The sequence below is a fragment of the Periplaneta americana genome, chromosome 17, assembly GCF_040183065.1.
Source record: "Periplaneta americana isolate PAMFEO1 chromosome 17, P.americana_PAMFEO1_priV1, whole genome shotgun sequence".
Taxonomy (NCBI): domain Eukaryota; kingdom Metazoa; phylum Arthropoda; class Insecta; order Blattodea; family Blattidae; genus Periplaneta; species Periplaneta americana.
In genome coordinates this window covers 11,517,101-11,531,417 of record NC_091133.1, presented here as the reverse complement: position 1 = coordinate 11,531,417, position 14,317 = coordinate 11,517,101, and the positions used below count along the sequence as shown (strand labels likewise).

Here is a 14,317-nt window from a genome sequence, read left to right as displayed (position 1 = left end):
AAATATATTGTGGCGCCATGATGGAAGACCGAGTCGCGTCGGGGAACAAGCGCGCATCTAGTGCGAGGGAAGGTGCGGCGTGACGCGGAGCAGGGGGAAACATCGGTAAGTTTCGTAAAGCCACGCGAACCGATTGTTGTAGAAGCCACGCGACGCAGTACATTCGAGAAAATGTAATCTAATAAATGTAATCTAATAAATGAAAAGGGGCGAGAGAGCAGCCAGCCAGTCAGTGTGTGAATAAGCAATGAGCGTCCAGGCGAAAGCAACACGTCTCAAAGTCTTGGGTTCGACGTGGAGCGAACTGTTCTTGTTTCTTTTTAAATACCACTTAGGGTCTGAGAACTTCTCACTTTTATGGTTTTTATGCATCACCTTGTTGAAATTGCATTTGTGAACCTCGTTTTGACCGTGACAACGTTTTTTAGTTCTTTTAAGTTTTCTGGTTATTGTATTGTGTGTGTTTAGTGAATGATTTTAGATAAGGGCGCAAATAGCCGCAGTAGCTGACGCGCCCTTTTTAAACTCCACTAACTAAACAAATAGTTGCCGAAGAGGTTCTGCGGGCGCTTAAAGAAACACCAACAGAATTAAGGAGCCCATATAGTGGCCCCGTGGAATCAACGCCTCCAGGTAGTTATTCGAACGTTAAGACGCCGAAGTTCGACAGAACGACGTCCTGGGAAATACTTCGACGCCAGTTCGAGGCTACCGCGGTAGACAATGAGTGGACGGCAGCGGAGAAGTCTACCCAGCTTCTGACTGCTCTTCAGGGACAGGCGTCGGAGATACGTCACAGCGTCCCACAAGATGGAACAACCAAAGAAATAACGGATACCTTGGAGGGACCTTATGGTGACAATCAACTTTCGGCAGCATTATAACTCAACTAAAACGAAGGTCCAACAGTCAGACGAGTCCCTACAAGAATTTGCGATGGCAGTGGAACTGGCCCATAATGCTCTCAGACGCCTACCTCCTAACTTCGTCGCTGGAGAGTCGCCCTACGCCTTCGGAGTCCGCGACCCCGAAATCAGGCAACATCTCCTCTTGGCTGAGCATCAAGCCATCAACAAAGCTCTGGCGGCGGCCCTCCGGATGGAGACGGCCATGTGACGGTGAAATTCTCAACACCGCACCGGATTAGAAGCGTCGCGGCGGCCGACGTCGAGGAACGCCAACCGAAGTCATCCGAGCGACGGAGACGAGGAGTGTCCACCTGCTGGTCCTGTGGACTCTGACCGATCTGTGCACAAAGAGGAAAACTAGAAGGGGCCGATGCGTGGAGGGGCACGTTGGTGCCGTCATCACTATCCCCTCGGCTGCTCTTGAAGACTGTTAACAGTAGATGCGGCGATTGGCTGATTGCTGACGGATGAATAAGAGGCCGTCCATGCAAAATATTGGTAGACACCGGGGGCGTTGCTCACTATCACCAAGCCGGAAGTCGTACATGGGCTACCTGGGAGGCTGCCGCTACGCCGATATGAACTTCGTACTGCTTCAGGCGAAAGCCTGCCCATCCAGAAAGAGGTTTTCTTGGATTTGACCTTGGGAGAGAGGAGACTGGAGATGTGGGTGTTCGTTGCCAACATCACTTAAGACGTCATCCTGGGACTCGACGCCATGCGGATCTTCGATGCGACGGTGGACGTCCGGCGTCATATCCTCCGTTTTGGTCAGGATCAAGTGTTCCCGAGGGACGTCGAAGACCGACCCATGGCCAGCAGACTCACCTTGGAGAATCAGGTGATAATCCCAGAAGGCTGAGAGATGGTGGTGACGGCACGACTGGATGGACAGCCTAAGAGAAATCTCCTCGTCGATTCGCAAATAACTCCGATAGATGGGGTTTATGTGGCCAGATTCCTACTCCCAAACCAGAAGGTGGTACCGATGAGGGCCCTGAAAATCACCAATCGGGGCAAAGAGGTGCCTAGTGGAGCTGTACTAGGTAGCGTCGAGCCAGTAGTGTCTGTGACGTTTCCGGGTGATAATGAGGAGTGTCACCGACCAAGTCGAGAACTAGACCCACCACTGAAAAATCTGTCCCGAGAATTGGCGGAGAATTTATGCAAAAGAGAAAGAAGACAAGTCCACGATTTATTGACAGACTTTCAGGACATGTTCAGCCTGTCTGAAAATGACTACAGGAGAATGGAGAAATTAAAAAATGCCACGAAACAAAGATTATAGTGAAACAGATTAATGAAAATAGAATGGCGGTTATATTAGAGTCTGAAGTTTATGTTGACTTATATACGTTACTGGTAAAAGTTGCAACTTACCTCTCCCACAATTACAATATTACGAAAAAATATTGGAACTATTCACTGAAAGTGTAAACTGAATTGTCTCTGCCTGGATTCTCAGGAACAAACAACGAGTTAGGTACTATAGAGAAGCAGTATACCTCTGATAAGCGCTCCCTGCGGAGGCTGACAGTACTATGGATCGTTCCCTACAAAACATGGCGGTCTATAGTACTGTCAGCCTCCGCAAGGAGTGCTTATCAAAGGTATACTGCCTCTTAGCTGCCTCTCTATTATTTTGATAAATGTAATTATTTATTTTTTTCATTTGTGTTTGTGTACTGGTACCGTTATATCATATCATTTATTTTTGTCAGCTGCCATACAATGTACAGATGGACATTTCAGTATATTTATTTACAATAAAATTCTTGATGCGAATAAATATTATGAAACAAATAGTCTTTTAACACCACCTTAGACTTATTACAAATTTGAAATTATGTCAAGTAGTTATTTGGTTATAATGTAGCAAACGGAAACAATGGGAGACTTTGAATAATAAGGTGTCCCGTTGTTTTCTATGTATACTTAATTTATATTCTTGTATGATACAGTTTCAATAATATTTCACAGCATACCTATTATTATTATTATTATTATTATTATTATTATTATTATTATTATTATTATTATTATTATTAATTGTAGACTTGGGTCCCTGGAAGAGCAGGCCTTAACTCTGCCAGGTAAAATAAAATGAATTATTATTATATTTTTCGGATACATCAATATTTAATTTAAACATTTCACTACTGTTTTTGTAAAAGCTGATTTATAAATGAAAAAGTAATAATTAAGACTTTAAAATTTCCAAAAATGTCTCTTTCCCTCGGATTTAAATGAAATGTACCGTAAATCTTAATATTCGTTTCTGGAAATTAAACCCTCTCAATACAGGTACCATTGCCCCAGAGAATTATAAGATAAGACGGACTGAGCATAAGCGAAATATCTGTATTAATATGTTTGTACCACCAGTATTTATTGTGTTTATAGAGCCTACTCCAATTTTCTTTTTATTAATGCCTGGGTTCTTTTTGTTAACAAAGAGGAAAGTTAGCACTTGCATCACACGCAATTTGTCATTATGGTTCAAAATAATGTAAGAACAGTTTTATTCTGAAAAAGCTTCTGCCTAGTTGCGAGACACTTGTGAGATCAATATTTGTTTCAAATTATATTAGACGCGAAAAGTGTAGCTAGCTGTGGCTGATAACAATGTTAATCGTATCTTATCGTTTCAATAAAATGTGGTGAGTTATGATCATGATTAACTTTCTATTAGTGTCATTCTTTAATTATTATGTTGCATGCTAAGAGGTTACTTGTAGTTTTAATAATTGCAGTTTTCAAAAGTTGTCTGTGTTAGTTCCAGTTTCAAATTATTTTTTCTAAATAATTATTGGATTTTTATTTTTAATTTTCGCCACTATCTTTCCTATATTTTACTCCTAATAGTTACCAAAGACGGTATATAGTATAGTTACAGTTGATATCACCTGGTGAGTAGTGAATTACATGATTTCATATTAGGTTAGATTAGCTGTAAGGTAATTAAATTTATGACGAAACCAAAAAATTATTTATTTCTCTTCTGCCGAATACATTCATCCGTCTTTAGGTGCTTTGCTTTGGTTGCATTGAGCGTAGCTTGTCGTTTAATATCTGGGCTATATTTAGTGAAACTAATAAAACACAGGCGTACAGCTGTTATAAAATGTGAAGTTTTGTGTGTATTCTTCTTTTTACTTAACATGGGCTTAATGTGTAACTCAATTCACAATAATACTAACTTCATCACAGTCATTTCCTACAACATCCGATCCACGCCCCTTTGTTTTGACTAAGCAAAACATGGCGGACTAATGTTCAGTTGTCTTTAACTAGAAGGAGTTGTAGCCTCTCTATAGTATCTAACTCGTTGGGAACAAAGCAGATCAATGCTGCCGTGAATGTACCGATAAAACAGATGTCACTGTTAAATGGAACAATGCAAGTCACCTTCCAACGCCAGCTCACCAACCTCCAGGCATACCAATACATTGCAAATTTTCCTAGACGTTCCTTGCCAATCGTACGTGGGAAAAATGCAACACGACCACAAAATCAATAAGCTACGTCAGTGGCATACACCACTCCATTTGTACAAAGCATTGGTTTGATTTTGATTCCTCAGCATGCACCCCTTTCTCTTCCTAACACAAGCGACCCCAACACACGGACTAAAATTTGAGGCAGAGGAAATAAGATGTAACCAGCAATTTTGTTTTCAAATTTCAAATATAAAACCAGGTAACAGTTCAATATTAGATTTAGTTGCAATATGACATAAATAATAAATACTCATCAGATTTCTTCTATCTCTATCATACACTAAAAAGCACTGCAAGTAATGTTCTAAAGAGTTAGTCTCTGTGATAGTCAAAATACAATATAAACACTGGAAGAAAAACACATAGTGTATTCTTTGCGCTCCACTGACCTCTGGTTCACATTTGACCATAGGGAACGAAATTGGCATCTGATCTTTATGAACTTTCAGCTCATATGTGAGAGCTGGTCCACATATTCTTCGGAGTAATAGGATATCTTTGCGTAGGCCTAAGTACACCAACACTGACAGTCATTAAATAGTTGCATGCTGTACCTGCTTGATCATTACGATACACAACACTTCAAGGCTGACTACATCCTTAATGAAGTTTCATTCAGACGGTCGTGTTCAAACAGAAGATCAAGGTTCAGAATGGCTGTAATTTCATGTTTCATTCTTCAATATTTTTTAGTATTACTAAGTTTTCTTCTAATATTGCTGATTAATAGTAATTAATAGTAATAGTAAATGTAAAAAATCGCAACCCGCCTCTTCAACAATGTAACACTTGAGCAGACGAAACTCCTACTAGGCTATTATCACAGTCTACTATATACAGTCAGGAAGCTTGAGTTTTGAGGGTGCTAGAAACAAAAGACTGTGACGGTACCGGTACTATTTTGCATTGCCTGTAATGAGGCGATATTAGCGATCCTAGTGGTGAGCAACCACCTAATGTTTGCATATTTAGTACGTATTGAGCTTCGCGACTGTATATACTAGACTGTGCTATTATCCAAAAGTGTATTGCTCAAAACAAAGGCCAAACGCAAGAATCAATACAGTCCTAAAAGAGAGTTCTCGCAGGGATAGTCAGTTGATGCCATCTTCTTGTTTACAGGAAACATGTGGAACAATAGAATACATTTTAATGTATACCACACAAATAAGTACTTATGCCACTGTTACTGTCTATGTACCTAATACATTTTCATTTTACGGAGTGGAAATTTTGATCGAAATGATAATATTTTATGAAACAAATAATCACCATATCGATATAAAGTCCAAAATGTTTTACACAATCTTAATAGGTAACTAATGTAGGCCTACATAGAATCTTGGTGCCTGTCTATTGCCGAAGAGACTGCAATTGAGAATGATTTGTTACTTTGGATGTTCCAGAAGAGTGGACTCCTTTCGTGTAAATTGAATTAAAAAAGTCGCAAATTTGATGGCTGCGTAACATGAAAAGTGTTGACAATACAGGATAAATTGAAGAGTTTCAATATACAGGGTGTTTCAGAAATACTTTAACAAACCTTGGAAGCATGTTCCGCACACCAGAACAAGAAAAAAGTTCATATAAACATATGTCCGAAAATCCTTAGTTTTTTAGTTACTAAAGAAAGAACATAATGGAACATCTGCAGATATTGTTAGCTTGGTAGCTTGTGTTGCAACTTTAATCAATTCAGAAACTCATAACAATGAAAGTTTACGTTCAATGCGTTTCGAAGTACAATCCAACAACGTAATTTAAGTTTGTAACCGATAATAATTAATCGAATGATGTTATCGATATAAGTGTGCTGATGCACCCATTGTATCCTAGATGGCTATGTGTTGCCAAGGAGTCTGTGATTCGACGAGTGCATGCGTGTGTGGAGGCAAGAAGACAACATTTCGAACATTTGTCATGAGTTTCTGAATTGATTGCATTGTATTGTATTTATTAACATTCCATGGTATTCATACATGCTTACAGCTACAATATGGAACAAGTCAAAAACTTAATACTTAAAGACTGTGACTATAAATTAAGACTTTATAATAGTATTAAGTTTTTTGACTTGTTCCATATTGTAGCTGTAAGCATGTATGAATACCATGGAATGTTAATAAATACAATACAATACAATCAATTATATATATATATATATATATATATATATATATATATAGCGGGCAAAAGTTTAGAGCACACACTTTTAAAATTGAATAATTTGTTACTACTTCAATAGATTTTTCTGGTGTTAATTGCTGCTTCTATATTTATCAAATACTACTAAAATTAAGACTTATATGCAATTTTGAACTTATTGTTAGCTTTTGTTTAGGAAATATGTTTATTTTTATCTTTTTTGAAATTTCGCAATTTTTAATATATCCTCTGCTATTTCACCCACAAAAAATTTTTCTAGATATGGACACATGGGTTTTTAGACGACTGACACCTGAATTTATATAGAAAAAATACAAAAATTAGCATATGTCGCGAAATATACAAGCCAGACACAAAAAACAATGAATTCAGGGCTGAAAAAACACAAAACTAAACAAAAAAACTAAAGATCTATCTCACATTTTACAAAACACAGGTCACTTTAGTACTTTGTTGCACCACCTTTGGCTTTGTAACACTCTAGCACCCTGTTAGGCATTGATTGCACAAGTCTTTCACAATAATCTGATTCTCCAAGTTGTCTCCATGCAGCTGCCAGTTCCAGCTTGAGGTTTTGTAGGCTTTGCATGTTCTTACTTTGCAGGATTCTTTCCATTTAATTCTAGGCGTTTTCTATTACATTCAAGTCCGGAGATCTAGCAGGCCAGGGCAACAGCGGTATATTCTTCTCCGAAAACCAGGACATACAATATCTGGACTTGTGACAAGGGGCATTGTCTTGTTGAAACAACCAGATCTTCCGCCGTCCGAAAAGCTTCTTCTTTGAGGGAAGCATGTATTTTTCCAAAATGTGTACGTATTTTTGAGAATTCACTGTCCCTTCCACGAAGCACAATTCTCCTGTGCCTTTTGCACTCATGCATCCCTATACCATTATAGAGCCACCCCCTTTTTGCACCTTGGGGACAAGACATGCTGGACTATATTTTTCATGGCTCTGCCGACGAACTCTTTGAGGACGGTTGGAGAAGAGTTGAAATGATGACTCATCGGAAAACATGACCGTCCCCCATTTCTCTACTGTCCAATTCAGCCTTTCTTTACACCATTGGTAACATGCTCGACGATTTGCAACAGTCAGCAATGGTTTGGAAACTGCAACTGCTGATTTCATCCCCTGGCTTCGAAGTCGCCGCCCAATAGTGTATGTAGAGCAGCTGGCTCCGACTTGTCGTTGGATGTCTTTTAGGGAAGCAGAGCGCCTCTTTTCGCAGCACGAAGAATTGCATGGGGTCGACCACTACGAGGTTTATCCTCCACTGTTTTATTTGCATTGTAATTTGCAATTGTAATTTGAACGCAATGTCTACTCACCCCCAATTTTTTCGCAATTTGCACTTGGCTTTTTTTGTCCTTATATAACGCCACTATTTGCCATTTAATTGCAGCACTCACTGATGTTCTTCCCATTTCGTAAAGAGCAGTCTCGCAGTCCTCACACTTCAATGGTTTACAACTTACAATTTCTAAAGCAGGTACCGCGGCAACTTCCGTCCCATCCCAAAAGAAGAGGAGGTGGGGGTGAATGATGAATTTTGTTCGACAGGCCACATTCTTTCACACTAACTATTATTTCTGCATTTCCAGATTCTTGCAACATGGGAAAGAGAAGAAAAAAGAACATAGTGGGCGAAAACTGTAAATAAAAACTTTTTTCAACCCTAAAAAAACATCATTTTCAATTGATGGCTTGCACATTTTTGATCTAATAAAGTTTTGAATATTTTTTTATTAAAATGTGTTTATTGGTGCACCTTGAAACCAATAAACGAACATTAAGACACACATTTTAATCTCTTGAAAAATCGGAATCGCATTAAAAATGTATACATGTAAAGAAAAATAAAATTGTCATACCTCCTCAAGAAAAAAAGCTAACAAGTCCCAAGAACTCTTCAAATGCTTGTATGGCTATCCTCTATAACTATACAACCTCACAATTGCCCATAAAAAATTGTGTTGCAATAATGTTAAATAATACGTTTTTAAACAGGGGTGCTCTAAACTTTTGCTCGCTACTGTGTATATATATATATATATATATATATATATATATGTGTATATATATATGTGTATATATATATATACATACACACACGAGATATACAATATAGTCTACTAGTACAACACATAGTTTTAGTATCAATTTCATGAATTGTTTTTGAATGTCATGAATTCACTTACAGAATAGAAGGCGTGAGAAATTAGGTACTTCTTTAATTTGGCCCTAAATAATCTTATGTTTTGAGTTTCATTTTTTATATCGATAGGGAGGCTATTAAAAATTTTTACTGCCATATAACGCACTCCTTTTTGATAGCACGACAGAATTGCCAAGGGAGTATGAAAGTCTTTTTTTTGACGTGTATTTATGCTATGAACTGTTGAATTAGTTACAAAGTTTTCACGATTACATATGAGGAAGACTATTAATGAAAAGATATACTGACAAGCCATGGGCATTATTCTTAGTTTTTTTTTAAATAGTCCTACAAGATTCCCTTGATTTGGCACCTATTATTCTAATATTGCTCTTTTTGTAATAGAAATATACTGTTACTATCTGTGGAATTTCCCCAGAATATTATTCCAAAACTCATTACCGAGTGGAAGTATTCAAAGTATATTGTTTTTAAGGTATTGATATTTACTATCTTTTGCATAGTTCTAATAGCAAAACAAGCTGAATTTAGTTTGGGGGTAATTTCTTTAATATGATTTTTCCAATTTAACACATCGATTTTTTAGCCAAGAAATTTGGTTGTCGTTATTTCTAATAGGGATCTGTTGTTAATTATTGCGCTACAAATTTGCGAGGTTGAATTTGCACAGGATTTAAATTGAATTATGTTAGTTTTGTTACAATTTAATACCAATTTATTGACTGAGAACAAGTCAAATATTTTGAAGAGAATTTCCTCTGTTGAAGATTGGAATGTGTTGGAGTTATTGGCTGTAATTACTATACTTGTGTCATCTGCAAATAATATGGGATGACCTACATCTTTTATTAGGGGGGGGGCAAGATCATTTATAAACACTAGAAAAAGTAGGGGACCTAATATTGATCCTTGAGGAATTCCATTATTAATAGTTCCCCATGTCGATGCAGATTTCATAGTTGTATTGATTTCAACTTTCTGTTTCCTATCTATGAGATATGAGTGAAACCATCGGTGTGCAACACCTTTAATTCCATAATAATCTAATTTATCTAGCAGCATTAACGTTGCAATACTTGCTATCAAGCTGACAATATCTAACAGATGTTTCATTATGTTCTTTCAGTAATAACTAAAAAAAAAAAAACTGTTTTCGGACATATGTTTATATGAACTTTTCTTCTTGTGTTGGTGTCAGGAACATGCCCCCAAGGTTTGTCAAAATATTTCTGAAACACCCTGCATAAAGTTAAGTGACAAAAATATCAATTCTATTTTGTCTTAAAGTGTGCTATGAAAGGACCATTACTTAAATTCATAGTGGGATAAGTAACACAGAACTTGAAAGTAGTTCCAAATCATATCCAAAGACATAGCTAGGAACATCACTGTTTCCAGATATAATGGGCTATGTGCTGTTACCAAACAATGCTTTAAGTTTTACTATCAGTGAATGCCTAATGAATTTTGTAAACATTACATTTCCTTCTTTATCATGATATTGTTACAACAGCAGCAGAATGGTATACGGTCTGTATGAACGTAACTTCCGAGAGAAAAAAAGGTTTGACTGACACGACTTCGAAAGGTTTCTCGCCTGGAAGTTTTGGGTTACAGGACTGCAGGAAACATACACCAGAGACAATGCATTACAAAATCTTGTAGTCAGTATTTTAAGAATACATTTCATTTACCAGAAGCACAGCCTTTGTACATGATTAATTAAAGTACGCCTATCAGCAAAACACTTTTGACAAACATCACATTTGAAAGGCTTCTCACCGGTGTGATGGCGTATATGGCGATTTAATTCACATAATCGCGAGAAACACTTTTCACAATAATCACATTTGAAAGGCTTCTGGCCAGTATGCTTCCGTTTATGGCGTATTAAATTACTAGGAAGAGAGAAACTCTCAGCACAAACATTACATTTGAAAGGTTTCACGCCTGTGTGCACAAGTTTATGACGGTTTAAGCCGCCGGTGTGCGGGAAACCCTTCCCACAAACATCGCATTTAAAAGGCTTCTCGCCAGAGTGTATTCGTTTATGATATATTAAATGCTGAGACAGCGAAAAACACTTATAACATACATCGCATTTGAAAGGCTTCTCGCCTGTGTGCTTGCGCTCGTGGGCTTTAACACTGCTCTTATGCGAGAAACGCTGAGCACAAAAATCACATTTGAAAGGTTTCTCGCCTGTGTGTACGCGTTTATGACGTTTTAAGCAAAACGAGTTGGAGACACCTTTACCACAAACATCGCAATTAAAAGGCTTCTTGCCTGCGTGCGTCTCACCTTCATGAGTCCGTACAAGTTTTTCCGAGGTAACTGAATCATTTGGAATATGACATACAGTCCCGTTCTCTTCATGTGCAATACTGTCGAATTCTGATGAATTCTTCTTCGCGGGCGCTGCAGTCCTACGAAGAAAATACACTATCAGTATGCAACATAATTGCAACCAATATAGATTTACTTAATTATTGAATACCCAAAGTATAACATACCTAGTTAACTCAGAGGAACATCAACGTTAAAGATATATCTTTGTGAATAATCATCTAGGTTTAATTTTTTATACAGTTCTTCAGGAAGCTTTTAAAATTAATATTATACAATATACAGTAAAGAAAAATTACACAAAATAAACCAAAAGGCAATAATAAAATATGTAGAAGACGCAGAATAAAATATATATATTTTTATACATCTCGATTACGCAACTTTTAACACTGTATCACTTCGGAATATGTATGATAAGAACTTTCTTGTGTTAAATTTTAACGTACCTTGTTAACATGTTTCGACCTATTTTCGGTCATCTTCGGATGGCGCCTCTTGTTTCCTGTGTGGGTGCGTTCGTAGTTTAGAGTCAAAGAATGTATGTGTTTTAAAATTGAGTTGTGTGTTGAGAATATCGTTGGGGTGTGTTTTCGTGTGTCTGTATATTTCATATTGTTCTAGTGTGTTGAGTTTCTGGCTTTTTGGTTTGATGTGCAGTATTTCCATTTCTGTGTTGATGTCTCTGTAGGTGTGGTTGGCATTTGTGATGTGTTCTACATATGTGGAGATGTTTTATAATTTTGTCATTTCAAACACGTTACAAAGAACACATTACAGCCATAACAAAATTACAAAACACCTCCACATATGCAGAACACATCACAAATGCTAACCACACCTACAGAGACATCAACACAGACATGGAAATACTGCACATCCAACCAAAAAGCCAGAAACTCAACACAGTAGAATATGAAATATACTGACACACGAAAACACACCCCAACGATATTCTCAACACACAACTCAATTACAAAACACATGCACTCTTTGACTCTACACTACGAACGCACCCACACAAGAAACAAGAGGCGCCAAGACCAACAACGACCAGTTCCGAAGATGACCGAAAATAGGTCGGAACATGTTAACAAGGTACGTTAAAATTTAACATAAGAAAGTTCTTATCATACATATTCCGAAATATATTTTAGTTATTTAACGATGCTGTATCAACTACTACTATGATTGCGATTCGTGATGAGATGGTATTTGGCGAGATGAAGGAAAGGATTCGACACATTACATAACATTCGCCTTACGATTGGAGAAAACCTCGGAAAAACCCTACAAGGGAATCAGCTCAAACGGGATCGAACCCACGCCCGCAATCCCATTGCGTTTTTTTTTTTTTTTTTTTTTCGTTTTGAATATTACATTGCTATATTTCTAATTTGATATATTGTAAAGCTCTTCATACTCTTGGACCAACAAAATAAATTTCGCGTCAGTAATTCAGATCTACTTTAAATATTACCGCGAATGCAGATCTTGCAATCAATATAATTTTCACGAAATTCTTTCTTCTAAACATCGTTAATACGGCAAAACTCTCCAGGCACAATTCGAGACAGAACCAGGTCATGCAAGCAGAGGCGATATAGCCAAGTGGGACATGCTTCATGTATAATAGTGCAAGGATTAAAAATCGAACAGTTCCATTCAGGCAAGAGAACACTTTACCTTTAATGTGTAATCACTGTGGAGTAACACTTGGCATGCATGACCGTATATTGATCAGACCCAGCTTCAAATCCTGGTTGGCACAAGTAATCTAGATGAGGTTTTTTCAGGGGTTTTCCCTGACCCATAATGAGGAAATGCTGGGTAACTTTCGGCACTGGATCCTGGACTCATTTCGCGGTCATTACACCTTTATATCACTCAGATGTTAGATAATCATAGCAGTTCATGAAGCGTCGTAAAATAACAAAAAATAACAGTATCTAGATTTCATTTGCATTTTGGTTTAGGTTATAATTGGCATTTATAGCGTATAGGGAAACATTATGACTACTAACATTTTGGTGTTCGGCACAGTATTTTTGTCACAGTATTTTTTCGTGTCTCTTAGTCACAGTTGCTACCTCATCTTTTTCAGAAGCAGTGAAAAATTCTGACATTCTTTAGTCATAGGATATGAGTTGTTTAACTATTAATAGCTGCCTGCTACTGTGTTGCACAAAACATTACCAGCGTCGTCTTACTATACAATCAAACTTACTACCAGTAGGGGAGAGGTGGGTACAGTGAGACAGAGAGTACAGTGAGACATATTTTATTAGATGTTAAATTTTGATGTTGAAATGTTTGTAACAGTGGAGTTGTATGTTGCATGAGTAAAGTAACAGTATTTTCATACTCGATTTGATTCCAGTTATAAAGGTGAGTGATGAAAAAAAAATTCGCAATTTTTCACTCCAGAAGTAAAATTTTGGCTTGTGTTTAATGAAGGTTATATTGGATATACAAATGAAATAGAAATATGAACGTTTTATTATCTAATACCATGGTAGTTGACGTTATGTTTGGCAAAGTTTTGTCTTTCTTGTTTTTATTTTGAAGTGATGGCGCCATTTTTAAACGAACTATGCGTAAAGGAAACAGTGAGACATGCCATTGAAGGGTACACTGAGACGTCTCACTGTCCCCATTTACCAATGATTTGCAAAAATAAACTGTAATTATATTAAATTTACCGGTAACTAACATTAAAAATGAACATTCTAGTAACCAATTTAGGAACTATAGCTTAAAATAATGGATACATTACATTTTAATGGTTTCTTAAATAAAAATGTATACACAAAATTTAAGAAAATATTAAAAAAATAGAGAATTATATACAATTCTTATAATTATAAGCTTTGTTGTCACCAAAAATTAATTTTATTTTTTCGCAAAAGGTTGAAAAGTCATGGAAAATTCACTTTTCCAAATGTTTCAGATGTTTCAATGGTTTCAAAGTCAGACATCAAAATGATTGTTCCAGAACATGGCAAGATTAAGAGACAGCAAGCTTTCTATTCTTTTGAAATAAATGTAAATTATTTTAATGTCCGTTAATAGACACTTGCATTTTTTTTGACAAACACGCATTGTATATTATGTCCTTTATCTATTAACATTTCTGTTTATGTATTATTGTACTCCATGTTTTAATGTATATTTCTATTGCACTTGATTTTTAAAATACTTGAAATTTCACTTG

At 36.8% G+C, this 14,317-nt stretch overlaps 2 protein-coding genes across 5 annotated transcripts in view; both read right to left on the bottom strand.

The window, feature by feature from the left end:
• Positions 1–6,403, bottom strand: part of LOC138693234 (zinc finger protein ZFP2-like) — a 48,186-nt gene extending 41,783 nt beyond the window's left edge. Inside the window, exon 1 of the mRNA XM_069817036.1 lies at positions 4,798–6,403. The gene's annotated coding sequence lies outside the window, so the exon portion shown is untranslated. The remainder of the gene's footprint in view (positions 1–4,797) is intronic.
• Positions 6,404–8,680: 2,277 nt separating this feature from the next.
• The window catches only part of LOC138693160 (putative zinc finger protein 66), a 31,408-nt gene continuing 25,771 nt past the window's right edge, over positions 8,681–14,317 (bottom strand). For all 4 annotated transcript variants that reach the window (XM_069816854.1, XM_069816852.1, XM_069816856.1 and 1 more), the window contains one exon: positions 8,681–11,183. In XM_069816854.1, the coding sequence (XP_069672955.1) occupies positions 10,448–11,183 (736 nt within the window). In that variant the 3' untranslated portion in view covers positions 8,681–10,447. The remainder of the gene's footprint in view (positions 11,184–14,317) is intronic.